This window comes from Equus przewalskii, chromosome 4, assembly GCF_037783145.1.
Source record: "Equus przewalskii isolate Varuska chromosome 4, EquPr2, whole genome shotgun sequence".
Classification (NCBI taxonomy): domain Eukaryota; kingdom Metazoa; phylum Chordata; class Mammalia; order Perissodactyla; family Equidae; genus Equus; species Equus przewalskii.
In genome coordinates, this window is record NC_091834.1 from 84,840,664 (window position 1) to 84,867,275 (window position 26,612).

Genomic DNA, 26,612 nt, shown 5'->3' on the forward strand with positions numbered 1-26,612 from the left:
AACAAAAAGTTCTTAATTTTAATGTAATTAGTTTGTCCATCTTTCCCTTTATGGAAGTCTTTATTTTTTTTTTCTTTTTGTGTCTTATTTAGAAAAATTATTCCCTATCCAAATGTCATAAAAAATATTCTCTATATTGTCTTCTAAGTGTTTTATAGTTTTGCCTTTTACATTTAAATATTGTAATCTACCTGGAATTGATTTTTTTTCTTTTTTTCTTTTCTATCTTTCTTTATTTTGAGGAAGATTAGCCCTGAGCTAACATCTGCTGCCAATCCTCCTCTTTTTTTGCTGAGGAAGACTGGCCTTGAGCTAACATCCATGCCCATCTTCCTCTACTTTATATGTGGGACGCCTATCACAGCATGGCTCGACAAGTGGTGTGTAGGTCTGCACCCAGGATCCGAACCGGCGAACCCCACACCACCAAAGCAGAACATGCGAACTTAACCGCTACACCGCTGGGCTGGCCCCTGGAATTGATTTTTGTATGTGGCATGATAGGGATTTGGTTCCATTTTTCCCAAGTAGATCTACGATTGTCTCAGCGACATTTATTACTTATTCTATCTGTTCCACAATGATCCACTGTGCCAAGTCTGCAAAAAGTAAAGTCTCCAAATGTGCTTGGCTTTGTTTCTGTGCTGTGTTCTATTGATCTATGTGTGCCAAGACTATGCTGTCTCCATAACTATAGCTTTATGTGTTTTAATGTCTGGTATACAAAGTTCTCCCACTTTGTTCCTCTTCAGGATTGTGTTGACTCTTCTTAGGATCTTTGTTTTTTTCATGTACATTTTTATCAGCTTGTGAAGTTTTGTGGGACTCTTGGCCTTTTGACTAGAATTACATCGAATCTCTAGATCTATTTGGGGAGAATGGATAATTTTATCACTTTGAGTTTTCTTATCCAAAAATATAGTGTATCTTTAGATTTATTTAGAAACTTAGCATTTTTCAATCAAGTTTTATGATTGTCTCCAGGAAGGGTTGCATAGTTTTTGTTAGAATTATTCCCGAATATTTTTATATGTTACATATTCTTGGGAAATTGAAAGTAGTATCATTATTTAGTGACCTTCTTATTTCTGATAATGCTTTTTGCCTTAAAGTTTATTTTATCTTATATTAATAAATGCACAGATGCTTTCTTCCACTTAGCATTTACCTGGAATATCTTTTTTCCATCTTTGACTTTTAGTTTCCCTTTGCTCTTATGCTTTGAGAATGCCTATTGTGAATACATATAGCTAGGTTTAAAAAAAATCTATTCTGATCATTTTTGTCTTCCACTGGAGAGAGAAAACCATTTACATTTAGTACAATCAAAAATATGTTAGTGAGTTTCTTCTTTTTACGTCCTATTTGTCCTCCTTTTAAAAATTCCTTTGTTCACCTTCTTTTCTTACTTCTTTTGCTTCATTTTTCCCACCTTTTCTCATTTCATCTCCACCTTTTCTACCTGTTTGGAGATTATATAGCTCTATGCTTAGTCTTTTAGTTGTTATTTAAGCAATTTGAACATTGCATACTTACCAAAGTCTAGAAAATTATCAAAATCTCTTCTTTCTCCCAACAATTCCAAGACCTTGAAACACTAACTCTGATTTCCCACTTGCAGCTGATAGGCTATTATTGTCCAGGATTTTAAAATCTTGGTGTTAGTTAGGTGATCTGTGGAAAAATATCCCCTGAGAATTCATAACCATAAGTGAGCCCCTACCTGAGTTTGTGGTCTAAATTTATGCTAACCATACAATCCAAAAAAACTCAAGTAAATAATTTAATTTAGAGTGGTCTCAGGTTGGTAGGGCCCCCCCAGGCAATTCACAAAAGTAAATGCAAATCCTCTCAGGAGGAATTCAACTTCAATCCAGGCCTCGAAGGATTTCCACCGATAAAGGTTCAAAGAAAATGACTGGCTCATAGATAAATGGCACAAGAAAACAATGCACCATGAATCAAAACCATAAGAAACAAAATGCAGCAGAAATAGACTTACAAAATCTTCAGATGTTGCAATTATCTGACACAGAATATAAACTGTGTTTTATAAGTTTAAGGAAACAAACAAGGAGTTCTAAAATACATAAGAAATACAAATCATTTGGGCTTGACAAAAGAATCAAATGGACTTTCTAAAAATGAAAAATGAACACCATATTGCATTGACTAAAAAACACAATTGATAATAAGATGTACCATAATTTTATGTACCATCAAAAACACTGCCAATTATCATTGCAAGATGCCACTGATTAAAAGATGTACCCTGATTTCAGAGGTGTTAAAATGTGGGAAAAAAATTGTTTCAAAGTCCATGAACTGTAGAAATAGAAATTTACAATTTAGCAGATTGATTAAAGTACAGATTAAACTCAGCTGATGAGAGAATCAGTTAACTGGAATAAAGAAACAAATATTTGATACAAATAAATTATCCGGAATGCAGCCTAGAGAGATAATGAAATGGAAATATAACAGAATGATTAAAAGTCTTGGAGGACAGAAGAAGACCTAACATATCTAATCAAAGTTCCAGGGGAAAGTAATAGGAAGAATGGAAAAGAGGCAATGTTTAAAAATATAATGACTGAGAAATTTGTGAAAATAGTGGAAAGAGAGCTACCTCCAGATACTGGAATCTAAATGACTCCCAAGCAGGGTGAACCAAAAGAAATTTATGCCCAGATGCATTGTGGTGTATGGTGGTGAAGATAAAATGGCAGGACATCAAAAGACAAACAGAAGATCTTCAAAGCAACTAATTGATTACCTTTTAACAGCAAATGGAGGCCAGAAGACCGTGGGAGAGTGTTTTCAGTGTGCTGAGAGAAAAACAATAATCAACCTAGAATTCAAACCCAGTAAGACTCTTTCAAGAATGAAAGTAAAATAAAGAATTTTCAAGCAAATACAAACAGAGAACTTTGCCAAAGGAAAGTTTTAAAAGATATACTTCAAGCAGGACAATGATCTTAGATACGAGATGTATTCTTCCAGGTGAAAGATGGAGAACTCTCGAGTTCGGAGGACTCTTCAGGAGAAAATGTGATTACCTCTCAGGCGTCTGGCTTTTGCTTCTTTGTGGGATCTGTAGATTCTTACTTTCATGCTGACACAGCAATATATTTAAAAAGCTGTTATTAAAAATATTTTATCCAGGGCTGGCCTGGTGGTGTAGTGGTTAAGTTCGAGTGCTCTGCTTTGGCATCTTGAGGTTCACAGGTTTGGATTGCAGGCATGGATCTAGCACTGCTCGTCAGGCCATGCTGTGGCGGCATCCCACATAAAATAGAGGAAGATTGGCACAGGTGTTAGCTCAGTGACAATCTTCCTCACCAAAAAAAAAAAAAAAAAAGTTTATCCAGCATTTTAGTTGTTTCCTTTGGGCAGAATTGTCTAGCTGTCTAATCCACTCACCTGCAGGAGATAAAAGTCCTCCAAGAAAATTCTTCAGGGAAACTCTTGTCTCTTCAGTCTGTGTGGAGTCCATGTTACCTGTCCTCATGGCACATGGCACCTTCCCCTTGTAGCACATACACTAGCTATATTTTTATATTTATTTGTATGCTCTTTGAATTAATTGTTTACTTTCCCCATTAGAAATCTAAGGGCCAAGTCTGTATGGCTCTCTATTTTATTCCCAGGCCTTAGCAAGTGTCTGGCACATAGTAGGTATTCGATGGACATTTATTGAATAAATGATTAGATGAGTAAACAGTTTTGAGTGAGAAGTCAACATTAGGTATTAAGTCAGGTACAGCTGTGTGTCTCTGCTTCCGATCCAGCCATTGGAGGGAGTCTCTAGGGCAAGTGAATTCCCATAGAATCATGCAGCCAACAGGATAGCCATTACCACATGAGCCTGTTTAAATTAATTAAAATTAAATAAAATGAAAAATTCAATTCCTTAGTCTCACTAGTCACATTTCAAGTGGCTAGCGGCTCTCCCACTGGACACTGTGGACATAGAACATTTCCATTATCACAGAAAGTTCTATTGGAAGTGCTACCATAGAATTCTCAAAAATTCTTAACTGCTCCTCTCTCTTTCTCTTTCTTTCTCTTTTGCTCTGCTTTTGCTCTCGCTCTCTCTCTCTCTCTCCTCTACCCCTAAACCAAGGACAGGAATAGTTGTCTTATTATTAGTGACTTAAAATGATGCTTTTGAACGAGAAGATGCTGGGTACTTTTGGTGACTAGCACCATCTGCACTTTTTTTTCTTTTAAATTCCTGAGCTATTGTTTACTAATGCGTTCTTTTATTCCTGTTTCTACTAAAGCTGAATGTTACTTGGGTGGAAAACCTAATTGCTTTCTTTTCTAGGTCCCTAAACCCTTTGCTAATGTTTCTGTCTGAGAGTTCCCAAAGCCAGGGTTCTAGGAGAGTGTGGCACAGCTCGACAGCTGAACCACGAGATAATGGAGTAGGTCCAGTGGGGTGTGGGAGCAAGGCATTCTGTCAATAAAAGAGCTCCCCTCTCTGCACACATGGCCAGTTAATTGGCCGTTCTGGGAAAGGACGGATGGGGAGGGGGGCTTCTGAGAATCGCCGGTGACAGTTAAGCGGCCTTTTGTTGATGTCCTCTGCCGAACAATTTTGTTGGATTTAGTCTCTGCCTTTCCTCCACCTCCTGCGGATTTTCTGTTAGATTCATCATTTACCATTCAGGCATCATCTTTCACTTTCTCCTTCCAATATGACTGCTTTGTGTGCTGGCCTCTGCTTTATTCCTACTATTCTCAGACCATAAAGGGGGCCATGTGGGGCTTCAGCGGGACTGAGAAATTGGCTCTCCTCTCTGTTGAGAACCATAATAATGGCGGCAGTGACCTTCATGTCTGGCAGAAAACGCACTACCTATCCTAGCATAATGGTGACCCCCTGCAGATAGAGAAAAGGGAATCTTCACTGAATTCCTTCTCATACAATACATATTTCCTTTGTTCCCCTCTCCATTCTCTTCTCTTCCCGTTCTCCCCATTGCAACTGGAGTACTGACCCAAGATGCGGCTATGACTAAGAATTAATGCTTTGAAATAATAATGTTACATTTTTCAGGCTTTGCTAAGCCAGTTCCTCAGATTGTCTCCTCTAATACCATCCCCTCTAAACCCTGTGAAGTAGGGCCAGGAGGTGTTATTAACCCCATTTGGCTGATGAGTAAACCGAGACTTAGAGAGAGTAGGTGAATTGTCCTGGATCTTTTAGACACGAAGCGAGCACCAGCTGTCTCTCTCTAAACCCTGCATTCTTTCAATGGTGTCCACACCCTTATGCATAAGGAGGCTGTGGCCCAGGGAAAGTGTGAGTGGATGGGGAGGCAGAAGGAAGTGAAAGAAAAGAATTAAATGAGGAGGGAGGAAAGGAGTGGTGTCCTTGGGCCTCTAGCTGCTTTCATCTTTCCCGAGAGATAGAGGGTTCGATGTTCACAAGAGGTTGGCCCAGCACACCTCCAGGGGGCACAGAAAGCTAAGGGCCTTGTCTTCCTCTTTCCCCCTTCCCTCTCCCCTTCCCGGGAGAGGATTTGCCTGGAAGTGGAGAGGGGCAGCCCTGGCTCTCCCAAGGCCTGGTATGTGCGAGTCATACGCTGGGTCTCCCCAGAGACAGCCTAACACCCATTCTCAGGCCGGGCCTGCCGGCCTTTAGGTGCTGTGCTGTCCTGAGGCCTGGGCCATGCCTGTGCGTGAGGAAAGCCCCTGAAGCTCGCCTGGAGGAAGAAGCATGCAGGGCACCCACGGAGGAGGCGTGGGCCCTGGGCTGTCCCCTGTGGACAAGCGGACGCTTCTGGTCTGCAGCTTTATCCTGGCAGCAGCTTTGGGCCAAATGAATTTCACAGGGTGAGTGACAGCTCCCTAGTGGGAGGGAGGGACCACTAGTGCCAAGAGCTAGGGGACCAGGTGTCCAAGTGGGGTCTGTCCTGCTGAGACCTAATCAAGGCAGAGGGAGTCAGAATTTCGGTTCCCACCCTGAACCCACTTCCAGTTCCATAATCTCCCACTCTCTTGCTCAAAGGCAGGGCACAAAGCTGTAGGATTCTCCCTTCCCAAATCCAGAGTTGTAATCTGGGGTCTTTGGGTAAGCTTTCAAGGCTCGAAGAATCCTCTGAAATCATATGTAAAGTTTTTTGTGTATCTACCTTTTTTTTCTGGGGGAAGTGTTCATAACTTTCCTTTGATTCTTAAAGAAGTTAGTAACCCCCAAAATACTGTGTACCCCTACCATAAGTATGTGGTATTGTCCTCCTTTGAATAACAATGAGCACTAATATAAATAACATATAGTATACTATACTTTTTGTGTGTGTGTGTGAGGAAGATTGTCCCTGAGCTAACATCTGTGTCAATCTTGCTCTATTTTCTGTGGGACACCACCACAGCATGGCTTGATGAGCGGGGCTAGGTCCCTGCCTAGCACCAAACCTATGAACCCCGGGCTGCCAAAGCAGAGCACGCAAACTTAACCACTATGCCACCAGGCCAGCCCCCACTATTTTTTATATATACATACAAATAATATAGTATAATAAGCAGTAGCAGCCTGGTGGCCTAGTGGTTAAGATTCAGTGCTCTCACTGCCACAATCTGGGTTCAGGTTGGTTTCCCGGTCAGGGAACCACACCACCCATCCTCTGTTGTCATACTGTGGCGGCTATGTGTTGCTGTGATGCTGAAAGCTATGCCAATGGTATTTCAAACACCAGCAAGGTCACCCATGGAGGAGAGGTTTACAGTGGGGTTTCCAGACTAAGATAGTCTAGGAAGAAGGACCTGGCCACCCACTTCTAGAAAAGTTGGCCATGAAAATCCTATGAATAGCCTCAGAGCATTGTCTGATACAGCACTGGAAGGTGAGAGGATGCTGTAAAAAGACCAGGCAGGGTTCTGCTCTGTTGTTCACAAGGTCACTTAGGAGTCAGTATCGACCCCAAGGCACTAACAACCACCACTAGTATTATACACCAGGCCCTCTATGGACATGATTTCTCAGTCTCCCAAAGCCCCCGCAAGGTAACTGCTCCATAGTAGAGAAGAGGAAACACAAGCTTAGGGAGGGGGCCCATTGTCCACAGTATCAGAGCCAGTCTGGGAGGGAGCCAATGCCATCCCAGGCATCAGGCCCCAGGGTGACACTGAAGGCTGCTCAGTTATACCTCCTCCCACCCCATCCAGTGGGCTGGGAAGGAGTGAGACAGGGGTGCCCTATAGGGTAGGGTGGGGCTGATCTCTCCTTCCATGTCCTCAGGCTCTTGAATGAAGGCAAGGAGAGGGCACCAGGTTTGGACAGACCATGGCCTTGGGCCCTTATTTGAAGAGTACTTGGGGCCACTGTTGGACCCTCGGCCCCCCTGTATCTATTCCTTTCTCCCCTTCCCTCCTCCATCCCCACATTCCTTTCCCATCTCTCTTCCCCCGTCTTGGCATTGTGTTAGTCAGTAACACTGACCGGCTTTATTTAGTCTCCTGGGTGGTCCGTCCTTGGGGCTGGAGAGACAGCCGGCCCCAGGCTGAAGGACTTGCCTGCTTCCCAGAGCTACAAATCCTTCTGCTCAGGGGTCCTCCAGCCTCCTGGTGACAGGGTGCCTCCAGCCTTCTGCCAGGTTCCCTCAGCCTGGTCTCTTCTCCTCTCTGCCTCCTCCAAGCAGCACAGCCTTCCAGGAGACCCTCTCAGTAGCTCCCTCTGCTCCTCCCCGTGTCTTTGCAGAGACCAGGTTCTTCGAGTCTTGGCCAAAAATGAGAAGGAGCTTTCACTTCTCAAGGAGCTGGAAGGCCTGAAGCCCCAGAAGGTGAGGACTCCTCAGGGCTCGGGGACACGTTCTCCCTCCCTCACAGCGGCTTGTACTTTTGGCTCCCTGTCCTGCGCCCCCAACCCCAAACCTGCCCTCGGATATCTCTGCCAAAGATCACAACAGTGTGGGAAAGTCAAATGCGGCTCCTCTTCAGGAAAGGTGGGGAACACTCCCCCGGACAGTTGGGTGGCCCTTCCTGGCTTTCTGCTCTGTCCAGATGGGGGGTCTGCTGAGCAGACCCTGTCGGGGGGGCCACTCTGAAAATAGCTGGAATGTCCTGAAGCCACACGGCAGGTACCTATGCCTCCGGGTGAGATGCCATACAGCTCACAGACTGGACACATCTGTTTCCCAATTGACATGGCTTAGCTTGGCAAAGCTGTGTTTTATTTGGGTTCGTCCCTGTCAGCCTGAGCATTTGTTTCCAAGAACATTTGTCATCTGCAAGTATTCCACAATGGAAAACATTTTCCTCAGCTATTATCATAGGAGGGTTTTGTTCGAGGGCTGTTGAAACAACCAGGTGTTTCTGGAGGTGGCCCAAAGCCCTCATTTGTATTCGTGTGAGTGGCCCTGTCAACCAGTAATTCTCTCCATTTTACAAATTGAAAAATAGTATTCAGGTGACACGGGCACCCAGATTAGGCCTCTCCTACTTCTCCCAGGTTTGGGGGCAGTGATGGCTCTCTTCTGACTGGAGCTCTTGTCCCTGTTAATGTCCCAGATGATGAGCCGTCTCACTTTGAGAAACAGTTTCGGGCTCTTTGGATCCTGGGGAAGTTATAGTGCTTGGGTGGAGCTGGGAGATGAAAGTGCCTGAAATTAGAGACGAGAACTCAGTGCCTTGGGGATTTTGTTCGTCCCCAGCTCTCTGCTCGGCCTTAGGCCCTGCTTTATGGAACTGGGGACCTTTTTTACCATATAAGAGAAGATCATCTGGCTCTCCAGGGTGCCTACAGGATTGTGTGTAAGGACATGTGATAAATATGCCCATTTTTCTTTCCCTTGTGAACAAGGTGGACTTCTGGCGAGGCCCAGCCAGGCCCAGCCTCCCTGTGGATATGAGAGTTCCTTTCTCTGAACTGACAGACGTCAAAGCTTATCTGGGATCTCACGGCCTTGCTTACAGCATCATGATAAAGGACGTCCAGGTGAGGTCATGCCCCAGCGCTGCAGCTGGGGGCTCATCTTCCACACACCTTTCTGGTTTGGGCCCAACATGGAGGAGAAAGATCCAGGGCTACAATGGACGTCTTGTTTCTGGAGTTCCACCTGATTTTTGTGAACCAGCTGTGGAAGGAGTGGAACCTCACACTTCTCAGAGAAAATTTAAATCTAAGACAGAGCTCACGGGGGAGAAGTGCTCATAGTGTGGTAACAGGGTCACTTGTGGATGGGTCCTCCTAGAGAGGATTTGTGGCTCACGGCCAAGGAGGAGATGGGGAGAAGGAAGACGGGAGGACAGAGCAGAGGCCTGTTCCAGGTGCCGTGCAGAGGCAGCTCTGGATGGCCTCCTCTGCGTTTCCGACTGCTCCCTCCTGTGCTGTGTGTCTTGGCCATCCAGGGAATTCCTTCCCTCTAGAGGAGCAGGAAGCGGTGAGAGAAGCTGCGTGTGAGCCCTGCTGTTTCCCTCACTAGGCACCCCTCCCAGGCAGAACTCTCCCAGAGGAACAGCTTCAGGAGAAGGGGCTGCAGACCCGCCGTCGGGTAGGGCGAAGAGAGACTTCGTCCCAGGCACCCCAATCTCCTCACCCGCCTTGTTGCTGCACCTTACAGCGTCTCTTCTGGACATGTGAAATTCTATTTCAATTGTTCTGTCTTCAAGGATAGCCCAAGGGGCCTCCTTCCTAAAGTGACTCTTTTGGGTACCACTCCTTGGTTAGGCCTCTCTGGCTGCGCCCCTCTGCAGATGCTGTTGTGTACCTGTAGAATGATATCCACAAAGGTTCATTCCCAACCACGTTGTATTGCGGCTAATCTCCTCTAAGGGCTCTGAGTGTGGGAACGCAGTCTCCCGGGGCGCACACACTTGACACCACATGCCAGGGGATAAACGCATTAGGCGGCATTCCTTTCTCATGCAGGCACAGGGCTGGGCCACTCAGGTCCATTCAAAGACCTTTATCCCTCATCAGGCACATCTGTTTCCCCGCTCAACATGGGGGTGGGGAGTGGTGGGCTATTTCTCTAATTAAATCCCCCCAAACAAAAATGGGGGAACTCCCCACAGACAAGAGAGGCCACCACCGCAAAAGAGATAGAACTCCTTTCTCGTTTTTAGCCCATGCCTGCATTGTGAAGTCTGCATTTCCCTGCTTCTGCCGCACCCTGGAAACTTCACAGCATTTGGCCAACAGATATCAAGAGGTCTCCCAAAATTTTCTGTTGATTTCTGCATATCAAGAAGGCCCTGGAGGCACCCCTGAGCCTGGCTCCCCTAGAGTTGGTCATCTGCCTTCTCCTTGGCCTGTCCTCTCTTGTCGTCCTCAGCCCTGCAATTGCTCTGGGGGTTTTCACTCCCTCTCATTTACTGGACTCTCTCGGCCTTCACCCAGCTAGGCGGGATTTTCACCAGCAACTCAATCTGTCTGCAACGCGTCAAGCTCTGATTGTCACACTTGGGATCACATTTTAGCTTCAAGGGCCCTGGGAGAGGGCGAGGCTGCTGCGCTGAGTTGATTTGTGGTGATGATAAGGGACAGTGTCCAGGAGGAGGAAAGCTCAGAGCCGCTAACAGGAGGGGAAGGGCTTTGCCCCCCTCGGGTCGTTGGCCTCCAGTTTTGTGTTTTAGTTATTGACGCTCAGGCCCGATTTCTCCCTGTCTTCTGGTTCTTCTCAGCTCCAGTATTTGGCATAGTGTCTCCTGCCTGGTGGGCCCTCGACAACTGTCCACTGAATGAATTACTCTGCTGGCAGATTCAGGAGGAGGATGCCCAGAGGGAGACCTTACAATATGTTGGTCTTTATCTCCAGAGCCCCCTCCCCGAGCCCCTCAAGATCCAGGATCATGCCCCTTATCCATCTTTCCACCCCAGCACCTACGATAGGATCTGCTACTTAGTTGCGGCCTAATAAGTGTTAGTTGAATTAATAGACGTGAGAAGGAAAGGAGGGAGGAGAGGGTGTGTTTGCTTGATACTACAAGGCTGAGAGGGAGCGTGAAAACCCTTGGTGCTGCCTTTCCCTTTGGCCAGAGGCCCCCGAGATTTTTGAGGAAAGGACGCGCACCTCCGCCCCCCTGCCCTGTGACCAGAGGGATGTTTGAGATGGAAGAGGTGGGTTCATTCCCTCCACCCACAGATACAGAGATACCTACTGTGTGCTGGGCATTGGGCCAGGGGCTGGAAATACAAAGATAAGAAATCTGGCCCCTGTATCTAGGGGAGCTGGAGCATCGTGGGGCTGGAGAGCGAGGGGAGTAAATCAGTGATTACAATGGAGTGGATGAGTGCGCTGATGGAGTGGAGCAGGTTGCTATGGGAGCGAGTACAAGAGGCACTGCTTGTCTCTGCTCTGAGAAGGCAGTAATTACGGTGCGGCTGAAGAGCGGGCGAGGGGGGGACGGTGGAGGGGAAGGGCCCACCCCCCACCCCGCTTTGAGATGAGGCTGAACCAGATCACAAAGGGCATGCTCCACCGGGTCAAGAGGTCGAGATTTTGTCCCCAAAACTGCCAGGGAGCCATGGGAGGGCTCTGTCATGATCAAATTTGCATTGAAGAAAAATCCCTCTGACGGTGACAATGCAGAATTGGGGACAGGAGCAGGGAGAGACTGACAGACAGGAAGGTGGTGAGGAAATTGCAGTGGGCCAGGCAAGAAATTATCTGATTCCGAGTGAGCTCTATTTGCATTTAATTTTTCTTCACCTCCTTGTTCTTTTCAGCCATTTGGTTTTTGTGGTTTTTTCCCTGGGATGAGGCACCGTGGAAAGGCTTCACTTGAGCAATCAGCTCTGTGGATTTTAATAGCTTTTTCTGATTACAAAATTAATAAATATTCATGTTAGATAATTTGGAAAATAGGGGAAAGCACAAAGGAGAAAACAAAAATCACCCATGCTCTGAGCATCTAGAGCAAAATACAATTTAGTGTAAATATTGCTTTGCCAATTTTCCCCCTCTCTCCTGGGTCATTCCCATTAGCATAGAAATACAGAGCTATTTGTCTCATCTTAAAAAAAATCCTCTCTTGATCCTTCCCCCAGCTATCACCCCATTTCTCTGCTTCCCCACAGAGCAAAACTCCTGAAAATGTTGACTATCCTTGCCATCTCCATCCCTCTCCTCGGACAGACTGTCCACCCCTCGCTTCACCAAACTGCCCTTGACAATGTCACACACATCTCCTAGGTCCACCTCCATGGTCAACTCTGAGTGCTCATCGTTCTTTTGTCTTTTAGCACAACTGCTGGCTCTCTCCTCGTTGAGATGGGCCTCTTCTTCTGGCTTCCAGGACACCATGCTCTCCTGGGTTATCTCATCTTACCGGCTGCTCCTTTGCATATTGTTTTCCTGTTTCCCAGCTCTGTCCTTGGACTTCTCCCCTATTCCCCCATACAGGATCATGGTGTGGAAATACCTTCAGCCTCCTTAGTGCTCCCATATTTCTAGCTCCAGCCAGACGCACATATCCGACCTGAACTGCTCTTTTCGGAGTTCGGGGGGAATTCAGATTCCCTGGTCATGCCTTGTAATGATTGTTCCATCAGAGAGTCCTGGAGTCACCCCAAGGGTTACAATTGTTGTCCTGTCATTGTCATCATCATCATAGCTGGCGTTTACTACATGCTAGGCAACTTTCTAAGCATTTTGTATGTATTAATGCTTCAAATCCTCACGAGAACGCTTTGAAGTATGTGCTAAAGTGTGTGATCACATGACCCCCATTTTATGAAGGCCCAGGGAAATTAGTAATTTGCCCAAGTTAGTGACAGCGTCAGGATTTAATCTGAGGCAGCCTGGCTCCAGGCGCTGCACTCGTTGATCTTGTGCCATCTGCCTCCTCAGCAGTGGTCACTGTTGTTTGTGTGGTGTTTTAACTTTGCCTTTTGGGCAGTGAAGCGACGGTTCAGCCTTGAGCTCTGAGGGGGTCCGTTCTGACAACCCCATATCCATAGACACCCCCTACATCGTCATGGACTGTAGTTGCCACCAGCCGTACAGCTGCTACTGCGAACGTTAGGCCTGGAGAACAAGCCAGGGACATATGAGGCGAGGTGACTGCTGTTGTCACAGAGCAGGGGTTAGAGCCCATCTCCAGCTTTCACCGACTGTTTCTAGGAGCTGCATCCATCCTGCGTCGGTGGTTGGAGTTTTGCTGCTGACTGCCATTCCGTCTCCTCCCCTCCCCCATTCTGGAGATGCTGTTCTGTACTTAATATTCCCATCCTTCCTTACCCTGTCATAAATTAATTCACACCAAGGTATTACTTTCCCTGACAGGTTATGACTTCCAGGGAGGCAAATGGCTTACTTCTGAGTTGTGTTTTTCCCCCTGAGAAGGCTGACAGGGCTGTAATTAGGCATTCCTGAGCCTGTGGCAGGACTGCATTCTCAGTTCTCCCGTCCCCTTCCCTCAGCCCCTTGAAGGGAGCAAACATCTGTGTATTTTTCAAGCCAGGGTAGATTAATGTTCCTGGAATTGGGGCCCAGCTGTGAGGGCTGAGCATTCCCAATTTGTAAGCGGGTGTCGTATCCATTCACAGGGCTGGGAGGGGGTTTGGAAAGTTATTTGCAGTTTGGTGCTGACTTCCCATTTGCCTCCAAGCTGTTGTGTGGAACAAAGGACTGCCTCAAGGGAGCTGTCTTCTTGTGGGCGTCCCTGGGCTGTGTGGGAAGAACTGGGTCCTCCGGTCCTTTCTTCCCAATTTCTCCTCCCTGTCCTCAACTTTCACCCACCGCCTCAGGCCCTTCACCAGCCCCTAGGAAACTAGATATGTGTCCTCTGTAACTTCATTCCAGTGGGACCAGAGCGAGGACCAGACCGGGCCTGACTCTGGGGGCACTCTGGGTCCGGCCTGCCTGCAGCTGCTCGCCGCGCCTGGCAGTGCCCAGCCTACAGTGACCGGCACACATCGGTCATGGGGGCTGCTGAGATTTCCGTTGATTTCCTGGGAAGAAGCCAAATTCCTGTTGTGGTGCTCCGGCTGGTGAGGATCAGGGCTCCTCCAGCCATCTCCAACCCAACCAGCAACCCCAGCTTTGCCTGAGTGGGAACGTCCCCAGCCTAGCCAGTTCAGCTACAAAACATTGCAATTACAGTTGCCTAGCGTGTCAGTCGGTGCTCACAAGGAAAATAAAATGAGCCCCAGACATCGATTTCTAGTCGCATTTTTAAATCTTTGAGCTTGAGGTTTGTGAGCAAGCTGACTGGGACAGCAGGATGAGCGAGTCACTGGGCAATGGCTTAGTCCAGGCAGGGGGCTCTCCTCCAGCCCCGGGACCGAAGACCCCATGGCTGCTTCGTTTTACCCATTAGGGCTCTCTGTTTTTGTTTTAGTATAATTTATTCGTTTAGAAGATCATACTTACTGAAGTAGTACAAGCACACTGCAAAAATGTAAAAATAGAGAACGGAAAAACATTGCTTAAAATCATAATCCTTCTATCCTAACAGGCATTGTTAGTATTTTAGTGTCTTGTTTTTATATGCCTGGGGTACTTACTTTTTCATTATTTTAAAACACTTTTTAATTGCGAGAATAGTACAATAGGCTTTCCCCTGTTGTTAACATTTTGTATCATTTGCTTTCTCTCTTTCTATGTATACACACACACATCTGTATCTATATCTGTATCTTAATACACATATATAGATATGCATGTATACATATAACGTATGTATCTATATGTGTGTGTTTGTTATTATTGTTAGCCTTTAGTTTTTTTGGTTTTGGTTTTTTGCTGAGGAAGATTCACCCTTAGCTAACATCTTCCAATGTTGCCAATCTTCCTCTTTTTTTTGCTTGAGGAAGATTAGGCTTGAGCTAACATCTGTGCCAATCTTCCTCTACTTTATATGTGGGTCACTGCCACAGCATGGCTGATGAGTGGTATAGGTCTGTGACTGGGATCTGAACCTGTGAACCTGGGCCACTGAAGCAGAGTGCACCAAACTTAATCACCATCCCATGGGACCTGCCCCATTAGCCTTTAGTTTTGATAGCTAGCTAGCCTTAAGGAAGCCAAGGCTAGGAACCAGGACATCTGATTCTTATCTCACTTCTGGCCCTTGTTAACTTTGCCAGTAAGTCCTTCACCTCTCCAATCTGCTTAATCTCTAAAACACGAATAGTTAATTCCTGACTTATTATCTGGTCATCTGACCAGATCAACTGAGATAATGAGAATAAAGACGCCTGGTAAACTCAAAGACTCTGGCCTGAAGCAAGGCATCATCAAAACTTGTGACCCAGAGCCGCAAACTAGGGGTGACTTTGGATTGAGGTCCTAGGCTTTCCCAGCACCCTTTGTGGCAGAGGGGCCCAGGCACTTCTCATACTGAACAGTCAGCACTGAGTCCTGGAGTGCCTTGGCCCCTGGGTGCCAGCGTAAGGGTATGAGCTTGGGGTGAAGGGCACCTGCCCACCTCACTGAGTCCCAAACTGGGATGACTAACCCAACCCAGGTACTATACTGCCCTCTCTATGGTCAGTGGAAGTACCATGTGAAGACTGAGTGCCAACTCCAAGTTAATACCCAAGGATATTTCTTTTGGATCACCTATTCTTATATTTAAGAGGCAGTTAACATGGTGAGTGAAAGACTGTTGGAACATTAATAATAATGATTTGGATTGGCCTTGCTCACACCTGGCTTTCTGAACGGCTTGGACACCAATTGTCTAGACTACTTCCTGGGAGCAGAGTCGATGCTGGGGGTCAGGGGAGCCCTCTGCTCCCATAGGGAGTCAGTGCACATGGTTCAGCTTGGGCCTTGACTCCACAGAGTGTTCACAGAGGGCAAAAGCAATGTCGGCAGTAGACTGTGAGCATCTTTTCTGAAACACTATCATATCCATTACTACATCTTATCCTTTGAGATGGGCAAGGCAGGTATCACTGTCCCAATTTTCAAGCTGAGGAAACTAAGGCCAGGTTTCCACAGCAAGTTAGTGGCAGTGGCAGACTTAGAACGCAGCTCTCTGGACTCCTTGCCTTGTGCCCGTTTGAGAAATGGTGGCATGAATGCCAGCTTACCAAGCAGAAGAATCACCCGGCAACCTGGCATCTTCTCCTATTGCGCCACTCACCCTCATGGTGGCTCATTCTCCTGTGTCAGTGCTGTCTTTGTGCACAGCCAGCTGAGGCAGGGCTCAGAAGAGGCGTGGTGGGCCCGGCTCTCCTCTTCCCTTCCAATATGTGCTCCTGTCTCCTAGGTGCTGCTGGATGAGGAGAGAGAAGCCATGGCGAAATCCCGCCGGCTGGAGCGCAGCACCAATAGCTTCAGTTACTCCTCCTACCACACCCTGGAGGAGGTAGGTCTGCCTGGTCAAGCTCTGGGCTCTGTTGCCCCTTTGGGCACCTGGGATCTCCAGACTCATGCAGAGACTAGTCAAGGACTTTGGAGTCTATGGGACTGTGAGTTGAGGCTTGGGGAGCACAGAACAGACAGTGGGGGAAGGTCTGTTGGTGGACAGTCAGCTTCAAAGAGGTCCAGAAGCCAGGATTCAGATAGAGGGGACTGCAGTTCAATAGTACAGCCTATGGCATGTAGGGAACCAGAGTAAAGGGTCTGCTAGGCAGAACACTCAGGCAGGGACCTGTCATAGGCCAGAACAGGGCAGGTAGACACCTTCATATCCAACGCTCTGGCTGGGGATCCAGGGCTCTTGACATCTTCACAACCAGCCCTGGTGTTAAGTGGCCCCAGCTGTAGGTACTGGAGGGTAGAAGGGGCAGGAAGGCAGGCACATCGGACAGCCATTTTGTAGAATAAAAGAGTTGCCTTTACTTGGAAAAAATTCATGATCACATGTACAGCCAGCTAGGGCGGGTGTGCCTGATTGTGACTTGTCTATAGAGGAGAATATATAAGAGCATAGGGATGCCCAGTCCAGAAAGAAACTCAAGGTACAGGCTCCATTTCCATGTAAAGGATGTGATGTTATTGATATTTCCACTCTATTGTTATCATCATCACTCTTCCTATTTCACAAGGCCTGTAATAGAGGATTCATTTTCTTTCATATATTTGTTAATTCAGTTATGTGTATTGAAAGAATAAGAGAATGAATTAATAAAGTCCATCAGTATTTATTGATGTCAGGGATAAATAATCGTGCCTTCAAGGAGCTTAGAGTCTTAAAGGGGCAAGAAGACCAAAAATAACACTGCAAGGTCTATGACATCTGTCAAATGGATTGAACGGGCAAAGAGAATGGAGGCAAGAGAGAAAATTTCCAACCAGAGAGAGACTTGCAGGCCGACCCTGGGAACCGAGTAGGCTCAGCATATGCTGTTCTTCCAGGCAAAGGCTTAGCTCTGCCCAATGGTGAGAAGCCTGGGAATCTGGGCTGACCACAGCTTGTTACGTTAGGCCTGGAGGGCATCTTTGATTTTTGCAGTTCTTGATCTGGGTTCTTCTATATCCTCAAGGGAGGTGGGGAAGCATTAAGGTGGGTGGGATGGGGGAAGGAGAACATTTAGAGAAGTCCTAGGGTTCGTCCCCTCCCTGCTTGACTGCCCGTCTGATAAACTTCATTCCTTTCAGATATATAGCTGGATCGACAACTTTGTAACTGAGCATTCAGATATTGTCTCAAAAATTCGGATTGGCCACAGCTTTGAAAATCGGTCCATTCTTGTCCTGAAGGTAAAAGCTCATGGTGTTGACCGCTAGACTCTGCAGTGAGAATCTCTGGCATTGAGCTCATGTGGGGTTGTGGCTGGATGGGAGCTTTGGGGAGAGAGAAGATGTGCATACTCCTGTCCTGAGGTGACTTGCAAGCTGTGGGATTGTGGTGTTCAGGGACACACCCTTGTAAGTATGGCCAGGTGACATGTGGTGATCTGGCACATCCTGGATCAGGGAGGAGAGGGGAGGGTCCCTAAGGAGGGTCCCTGGACTGGGGGTGTGGGTGTGGGTGAGTCAGCATTCTTCCTGTTACCTTAGTCACTTCATCTGTTAAATGGGAAGAGAGGGACATGGAGCCTCATTTGTAAACGACTTAGGTCATCTGGCTCAAGCAGCCACACATAGGCCTGAGACTATGGGCCTGAGATTCACAGGGGCCACTGGCAACAGAGTTTGAGCAAACTTGGCAGCTGCAGTGCCCTTGGTAGTGAAGGAGACGGCATGAGTGCGAGTGTGGAGCCCGTGGAAAACAATTCTTGGCGTGTGTCTACAGGCACCCAGGAGCATGGACCACACTGGGCATTGGACATCCAGCTCTCAGAGAAGACAGGCGCTGCTGCTCTCAGCAATGCCCTGGGGACTCTGCTGAAGGGCCTGGTGGTCTCACCTGACTTGAGACTTGCCTTTTCCTGTTGCTGCTTCCATTCCCTCTGGGGGCTGTCTATGTTCTCTTTTTATATACGTAGTGCTTGCTCCTTGAAGTGTGGTCCTTGCACCAGCAGCAGCAGCAGCAGCCCTGGGGGCTTGTTAGAAATGCTGAGCCTCAGACGCCTCTCTAGACCTACTGAGTCAGAATCTGCATTTTACTAAGATCCTTAGGGGAGTCATGGGCCCTTTAAAGTTTGAGAAGCACTAGTCTAAGATACTTTCAAACCTGGGAGATTCTAGGATTCTGGCTGGATCACTTTGCTCTCCAAGAGAATCACTGTGTCACCAGGGCTCCCACATGCATGCGCTTCATGGGCTCATGCACAGGTACCTGCACACACAGCCCCTCCCTCGGGCACATCTGGCGGCCTTCGCTATGCATCCGGGACCTCCTCACCAGCAGCTCAGGGACAGCCTTGCAGCTGTCTCGGTTCAAACTTGTTTGGATTCCTCCTTTTCCCAGTTCAGCACTGGAGGTTCTCAGCGCGGGGCCATCTGGATTGACACTGGAATTCACTCCCGGGAGTGGATCACCCATGCCACTGGCATCTGGACTGCCAAGAAGGTCAGCACGGACGACGGGGGCTGGTGCAGGGGGCAGGGGCTGCTCCACTGTGTAAGAGCATCTCTAGTTGAGAAATTATTCTTGGTTCCTTTAAACTCAGGGTGCTGTCTGCCCTCCTGCCTTTTGGAACAGCTGCCACGTGCTCTGGCCTTTTGCAGCACAGAGCCCATATCTACCTTCTGCCTTCCAGTTGTTTAAAACCCAGGTCTTCGTTTCTGCACAAAGGATGTACCTGATGGCCTGATGCCACCTCTGCCTGCAGCCAATGGTCGTGCAAATGTCCTGCTCCACCTCGGAGGAGAGCCCAGCAGGGTCTTGCATCCCTCACCCTGTACCCACTCTGCCCTTTCTTGCAGATTGTCAGTGAATATGGCAAAGACCGCAGCCTGACGAACATATTGAACGCCATGGACATCTTCATGGAGATCGTCACCAACCCCGATGGGTTTGCTTTTACCCACAGCATGGTGAGGACACCTTGGAGGGAGGAGGTCAGGGGTCAGCTCTGGGGGTTTGGAGGAAAGGTCACTGCAGCTTTGGGAAGCTGGGCTGAGGTTCCCTGGGAACCAGCCCCTCAGGGGCTCCCTACGGAGAGTCTCACTGAGGCAGGTGGGCTGCTAGGTACTGAAGCTGCGACTCTCGCCTTCTGGCCTCCCTCCTGCTGCCCCAGGAAGGCCACTGCTGGCTGCCTGTGCTCAGGCCTCTCCCCACACCCCAGCTTTAACCATAAAGTGTCTGACCTGCAGCCTTGGCCCAGCCCCATGCCGGCCCCATCCTGCCCTAGAGATTCCTTCCCTTTGCCCCTCCCGGGCCCAGCAGACCCCCCTTCCTAGGCCAGGATGTCAGCGGTTCCCACCCCTGGGAATGGGCCCAGGGAATGACGGCACCTGACCTGGCCTTTCTCAGAACCGCTTGTGGCGGAAGAACAAGTCCACCAGACCCGGAAGTTTCTGCATTGGTGTGGACCTTAACAGGAACTGGAAGTCAGGCTTCGGAGGTATGGCAGTCTACTGGGCCGGGGGCAGGGCTGGAGGAGGACTTGTGGGTCCTTGGCACATTCTCCCACACAGTCAGATTAGGTTGACTCATAGCTTGGGAGGCAAGGGAGTTAGCTAACGCAAGTGAGTCATGGCCAGGGACAGGCAAGCACGTGCCTCGATTGGCCGTGGGATATGGGGAGAGGCTGTACATGTGTGTTACATGTGTACATATGCTAAGCGTTTATGGGAAACAGCTCCTTGCTTGGGGATGCACTGCAAGGGTCGAATCTTCAATATGGTGGAGAAGGGCTTGGGGTAGTCTAGCTGGTTGCTCAAAACTCAGAGTTTATGTGCCCCCAAAATATCCCTACCCCTTCCTTGAAGGGAACATGTCAGAAGAAAATACCTCTGAGCTCGTTCCCTGAGAGCTGTGACCTGATATTTGCCCTTTGAGGAGGCCAGAATGATACTTCACTTATAGAGTAAGCCGGTTCCCTATCATCGACATTGACTCGAGCCTGGTTTTTATTTTTGACTCAGGTACTTTGTAACCCTGGGCTGATGGGCTGGTGCATATCTGCAGGGCTGTATGATTCCAGGGAGGGGCGGGCAGCTTCCTCCCAGTTCCTTGATGTTCTTCCCTGGTTATTTCCCTTATCATGCAAGGGGCACAGGGACTAGATGGGGAAAATGAGACTTCCAGATAGCCCAGAGATGCGCACGTGGACCTCGGGAACGTGGCAATTTGATGGGTGGGATGCTGGGTGTAGCCAGGACAGTCTGCAGAGTGGAGGGTTGCATGGGCACAGCCCTCAGCCCCCAGATGTGGCATCCACTCTGTACTGTGGGATTGGGGTTTGGCTCCACAGGAGACGGTGCCATTGCTGTTGAAAAGCAGATCCACAGACAGGTGGCCAAACCAACAAGATAGAACATTCTAGATCTGGATGCCTATTGCTTTGAAAATCTGGCTTCTTTGGGTCTGTTGTCATTGAAAACTAATGACAGCTCTGAAGTGTCTGGAGCGAGGCCCCCAGCCCACAGTGTCGGGGTTGCCTGAGAGTCTGGGCTGTGTGTGTAACGCGTGTGTAAGGGAACACGACCCCATAAAATTAGGTGATTCTACCTCCAAATGACCAGATGCTCGCCCCAGGTGGGCATCCACATGGGCCCCTCAGAACCGGTTGAAGTCAGTGCCCATGGAACATGAGCTGGACGGGCTGGTAGAAAGACAAATTACCTCTTAAAGAAAATAACTTTTATGGGTTTCGTTGCAGGAAAAAAAGATCAGTATATACACAATGGAAAAAAAAGGAAGCCCAGGGGGGACAAAACACTCCCATAATCCCACTACTCAAAGATTACTGCTTTTAATAATTTACCGTGTCCTTCTAGAGATTTCCCCTTGCTACAAATTACATTTTTAGAGGAGGAAAAATAAATAGCTAATGAATCCATTAGCAGGTACTTGTGAAACAGGCAGGCTCAGAGGACTCTGTGAACGTCAGAGAGAGGCAGGCAGCTAATTCCCATTTGGTCAGAGGAAGATTAGTTTATTCTGCTTAGCTCAAACCAGAACTAATGGCCTGAAGTGTTTCTCCATATTTGGGCAAAGCCACCTGGTCGTTGGCAGGGGAACCGCTCTCCCTGCGTGGGCTGCAAACGCAGACAAAGCTTTCAGCCTCCCCCGCTCTGCTCATCTGTTGCTATTTGTCATTCATCAAGTGTAGCAGGTGCAGAAGCTCCCGGCAGACGCAAGAAACAGGACCACCATTAGCTGGGCCCACTCCAGCCTGTGGGGCTGCTCCTCACCCTCTTGCTCCCTGCAGCCACATCCCCTTCTAACCAGGGTCCTCACCTCAGATGAGGTGCCACAGACCAGGAGGGGATGTGCTCCCTGCTCCCCAGCGCATTGCTTCTGGGCCTGCCTGCGGTCAGACGTAGCGTGTGTCTGGGTTGGTGACTCAGGCAGGAAGATTTTGTTTATGGTTTTATTATTGCCTTAATTTAATTGCTGTGTAATGAGTAATCTGTAGATCATCCCTCCCACCCATGCCACCCTCACCTGTACTTTTGGGAAGGACCAGTTTGCTGCAGTCCTAGAGCAGCATCTGAGCTGGTCCATGAGCCAGCCCCTCAGCTCTCCAGCCAGCCAACTGCCCTGGAGCCCAAGAGGGTGCCCTGGCATCCTTAGGAGGCTTCTGAAGTTGGGCCGATCCCTGGCCTCTGAACTGGGTTTGTGTGTAATTTCTGGGAGGAAGAACGAGAAGAAGAACTGGGATGGCTGTTTCCCAATATATCCTTAACCTACAAATCTTGACCAGCTCAGCCTAGCTCTCCACAACATGGCCCTTGGGGCGGGGAGGAAAACAGAAGAAGAGGGGACGAGGAAGAAAAGAGACAGAGAGCAAAGAATCCAGGAGGAGATGGGAACACATTAAATTTGTGGAAAAAATAGAAGCACAGCTTCTCTTTATCCTCTCCCCCAATTTAGGTCCCCAAGAAGAATTTTCAAAGACCTCTGTATTTGTGGTTCCCAGAGCAGTCTAGGGCAACTATGGGGATATCTGTTCTCTCTTTTCCTGGCCACAAGTCCTTGTTGCTCCCGGGGCCACGGCTGTGACAAAGCTTGAGCAGATGCTAAGTCCAAGTACTCAAGTGACGCTGAACCCAAGCCTTCCACATGGCCATAGAGGGTCCACAGGGAAGGGTCAGCTCAAAGGGGTCACTGCTCATAGGGGAAGCTGGAGTTGCTGGGGAGACCTAGAGTTTCCTGTGGGGGCAATGCTCAAACAGGCTTGCCTTTCTAATGGAACCAGAGTTGGAACAACCAAAGGACAAGCCAAGGGAGCTCCCCAAAGGGCCACAGAATTGCTGAGTCGTGGGGTGGCTACACTCCTCTGATGTGTTAGACTAGGGTATGCAGTAGTAACAAATACCCCTTCAAATCGCACTGGCTTAACACAATAAAAGTTTATTTTTCATGCACACAAAGTCCAATGCGGGTAAACTCTCCTTGACAGCTCTCTTCCAACAGTGACAGAAGGATCCAGGATACTTCCTCCATCTAGAATCTTTTGCTTGCAACCACACGAACAGAAGAGAGTGAGGAGAAGTCATGCTTCCTCTAGATAGCCTTGCACTAGAAGTGACACATCATTTCTGCTCACATTCTCATTGGTCAGAAGTAGTCACATGGCCTCAAACTGCAAAGGAGACTGGGAAATGTAGGGGAACACATGGATATTTTGTGAGCACAAAGTATCTTCTCTAAACCTGGAAATCCTAACCCTCTGGGTGGTTTTATTTAACTTCCAGGAAATGGTTCTAACAACAACCCCTGCTCAGAGACTTATCGTGGGCCCTCCCCTCAGTCAGAGCCAGAGGTGGCTGCCATTGTGGACTTCATCACGGCCCATGGGAACATCAAGGCTCTGATCTCCATCCACAGCTACTCTCAGATGCTCATGTACCCTTATGGCCACTCACTGGAGCCTGTTTCAAACCAGAAGGAGCTGGTGAGATTGGCAGCTTAGTGTTTAGGGGAGGCATCCAGCAGACTCCCAAAGGGTTCAGACCCTCACTTTGAAAACAAGGATCTGGACCAAGAGACCCCATGGTAGGGAGGAGGGGGAGCTTGTTGTTCTCACCTGTGATCAAGTTCAAAGTCGGAGGTGCTGTGCTCCCTCATCATGAGAGCCATCTACACGTTCAACTTCCAGGACTCCTAAGTCCCTGCTTCTCAGCAGTTGGTGAGGGAGCGGGATGTGGGGAACCCCAGCCTCTCACCCTCTGGATGTAATCTTGCAGTCCAAACTTGCCAAGGACGCGGTACGGGCCCTATCTGAGGTCCATGGGATCCAGTACATCTATGGCAGCATCAGCACCACCCTCTGTGAGTGAGCCTTCCCCTGGCCTCTGCTTCAGGCTCCACCTGCACCCAGGGTTGGGTGGGTGCAGGCTCTTTGCTGACTGGCAGGCCTGGTTAGCCACAGGGCAGTGCCATGGATCCTGCTGGGCTGGACCAGAGCTGATTCCCACATCTGGATAGAAGGGTGGATGGTGGTACCCAGAAACAGGCAGCTGTTTCTTTGCAGCATTAATTAATGCACAGCTCCCAATGCCTGGCTTACTGCTAAGTACCTTGAGGGGAAAGATGCTCAGTCTGGTGGCTTCAAGGAGCTTTCTTTTTGCTGGGACAGAGCATGCGCTGAGTGGGCAGGGTGTGGCTCAGATTGAGGCCTGGGCTAGGAAGCTTGGTGTGGTCTGGGGCGGGTGGGGGTTTGGCCCTCAGGGCCCACTTTCCACTCAGGATGCCTCTGTACCTTGTGGCCACACCCTGTTCTTCCTCCCGGGGTCATTTCTTTGCCCTACTGTTTCCAGATGTGGCCAGCGGGATCACCGTGGACTGGGCCTATGACAACGGTATCAAGTACTCCTTCAGCTTCGAGCTCCGGGATACTGGGCACTATGGCTTCCTGCTGCCGGCCTCACAGATCATCCCTACGGCCCAGGAGACGTGGATGGCGATTCGGACCATCATGGAGCACACTCAGAACCACCCCTACTAGCAACGCTACAGATCGGGAGGGTTTGTCCTCCTCCCCAAGGCCTGGGGTCCCTCCTGAAACCCAAGTTATGCATTCCCCTGCCCACCCCCCTGCCCTGACCCCTTAGGAAATAAAAACAAGTTTGAACAGGCTTGGGGGCCTCTGGCACTGGCTGCCACCCCTTTGGGCTCAGCATTGAGGAAGGGACAGACGCAGCTTGAAATACCTTTTGCTCCCCAGGTTTTCAGGAGGATGAGGTTAGCAGGTCTTGCCATTTCTCCTCTTGCGGGTTCTCACGGCCTAGAACAGATAACTCACCCTCTGGGAGCTACTAATATACACATTGTCCCCACAGTCTTTTACATTGTAAGATGACCCTGGAGGGGACACTGTTTGATCTAAAGGAGTGGATCTCTTGTGGTGGCATTTCTGGGACCTTGAGGGAGAGGTGGGTACCAACGGGCAGCCTCTGCCCCTTCCTGCTTCGTTTCCCATGCAGGGGAGGGAGCAGAGGCACATTTCAGAGGCCCCCACTCACCCTGTAAACAAGTGAACCAGTCACGGGTTTGTGACCTGTTCCTCCTGGGCGTCCTCGCAGGCTCCACTGGTCTTGGGAGCACAGTCTCAGCCTGTCAGAGCCAGCGTAGCAAAGCACCACACATCCAGGGAGAGGAAAGTCTCCTGTTCCTCACCATAGTTGTCACGGTTGTCAGGCACTGAGCAGTTACTCCAGGCCAGGCCATGCAGTAATAAGCACTTCATCTAAGCAAGAGAAAGGAGCGCTATTCTGAGACACTAATGAGGAGCCTTCCCCCATCCTCAGGCTTCCTTGTACCTTTTGCCTTCCTCCACCACTGGGGAGCAGGGATAGTGGGTCTGTCTGCCCTGCCCTCAGGGGAAGGCAGGTACCTCCAAGAAGAAAGAACAACTGGAGAGCCGAATTAAGTTTGAGGCAGAAGCAAGACTCATTTGCAAAGGCCAGACTTTTGTTGTTGCTATTCTTGCAAAAGAAAAGGGTTGTGGGTAGCTGTGAGTCAGCCCCCGCAGGACACAGAGCACAGGGTCTTACTGCAAATCACAGACAGGGAAGAAAGCAGGGTAAAATAAAAACAAGCCCCCCTTATACTCAACCTGTAAAGGGAGACAGAGGTTGGACCAGTGAGCAGAAGGAGGAGATCAACGATGGTCAAGACCCCAGGTAAGGCCCGTGTCCAGTATGGCGCCTGAGCAGCAGATTAACAATGGCTGAGCGAGGGGTCTGGGCAGGTGATTAGAGGCAGCCATATGGATGGGTGCACCACAGCGGTACAGCTCTTGAGAGCTCTGAACAAAGAAATGAGAAGGTTGGCGGCTGAGGAGGCCTCGGGTAGAGGCAAAAAGGCTGAGCCTAGGGGCCATGCAGCCAGTGGCCGTGGTGGCACAGTGGGCATTGACTGGGAACACCTATGCCCAGAACCAGCTGTGCCATGTGGAAGGCCTGAGGAAAGCAGGATGTTGAACCCCTGAAGAACCCAAAGGGGAAGAGCCAAGGACGGAGGAGGAGAAAATCCCTCTGCAGTCTGCAGCTTCCCAAAAGAGACTGAGTTTTTTTTAAAGCTGGAAGTGGTCTGAGTGAGCTAGAATTTCCAAGCTGAAGTTTTCTGCTATTAGCGGAAATACCAGGTCACGGGCTAAGTTAATAGAAGCTGTAGATAAATAAAGCAAGTTATACCTTCACACACTGGAGTCTGTGATTATAACTTTTAAGCTCTCTGCACAAATATTTTTATTTCATCCTCATGGGGAGGATGTTACTGGTATCAATAAGCTCATTTTTCAGATAAGGAAAGCACGATTTGGAGAGGTTTTAAAGGCCGCGCAAGGCCAAGTGGATGGGAAGTTGCTGAGGTAGACTTGAGCTTGGGTTTGGCTAACTCCCAAACCTGTGTTACCATTTGTCTGAGTGTGGCCGTGGCCGCACCTGCAGCAGAATCCACGGGGGGTCATTTAACATGAAGATACATGGGTTCCATCCCCAGACAGAAGCAGATCTCTGGGGTTGACCCCCACATCTGCATTTTTACCATCTGTCCCGGGAGTTCGGAAGTCCTTACAAGCTGACAACCTCTGATCCCTGCTCTCCTCCCTCCCAGAGGGAACACACTCGAGTCTTCCAGGGGGCGTTGGGGCTTTGGGTCTCCCACCCTCTGCCATTGTCCAGTAGGGCTGAAGGTAGCTACAA

At 48.8% G+C, this 26,612-nt stretch overlaps 1 protein-coding gene across 8 annotated transcripts; it reads left to right on the forward strand.

Moving 5' to 3' along the window:
* Positions 1–4,011: 4,011 nt before the first annotated feature.
* On the forward strand, positions 4,012–24,543 carry CPA5 (carboxypeptidase A5). Of its 8 annotated transcripts, none has more exons than XM_070616591.1 (12): positions 4,020–4,430; positions 5,633–5,844; positions 7,709–7,790; positions 8,810–8,944; positions 16,171–16,269; positions 17,505–17,606; positions 18,760–18,861; positions 19,218–19,328; positions 19,768–19,858; positions 23,160–23,359; positions 23,652–23,736; positions 24,225–24,543. In XM_070616591.1, exons 2-12 carry the CDS (start codon positions 5,729–5,731, stop codon positions 24,410–24,412), a joined length of 1,311 nt encoding a protein of 436 aa, XP_070472692.1. In that variant the 5' UTR covers positions 4,020–4,430; positions 5,633–5,728; the 3' UTR covers positions 24,413–24,543. The 8 variants fall into 8 exon arrangements, with proteins under 8 accessions (XP_008511048.1, XP_070472692.1, XP_008511064.1 ...); XM_070616589.1 differs by having other exon boundaries at positions 4,043–5,311; XM_070616590.1 differs by having other exon boundaries at positions 4,043–5,188.
* The last annotated feature ends 2,069 nt before the right edge of the window (positions 24,544–26,612 follow it).

Excerpts from the sequence above, each read along its gene's own strand:
- CPA5 (XM_008512826.2), top strand. The coding sequence starts at position 5,729 with ATGCAGGGCACCCACGGAGGAGGCGTGGGCCCTGGGCTGTCCCCTGTG. Across the intron at positions 16,270-17,504 it reads CCTACCACACCCTGGAGGAG|ATATATAGCTGGATCGACAA; the intron begins GTAGGTCTGCCT and ends CATTCCTTTCAG. Across the intron at positions 23,360-24,224 it reads TTTCAAACCAGAAGGAGCTG|ATGTGGCCAGCGGGATCACC; the intron begins GTGAGATTGGCA and ends TACTGTTTCCAG.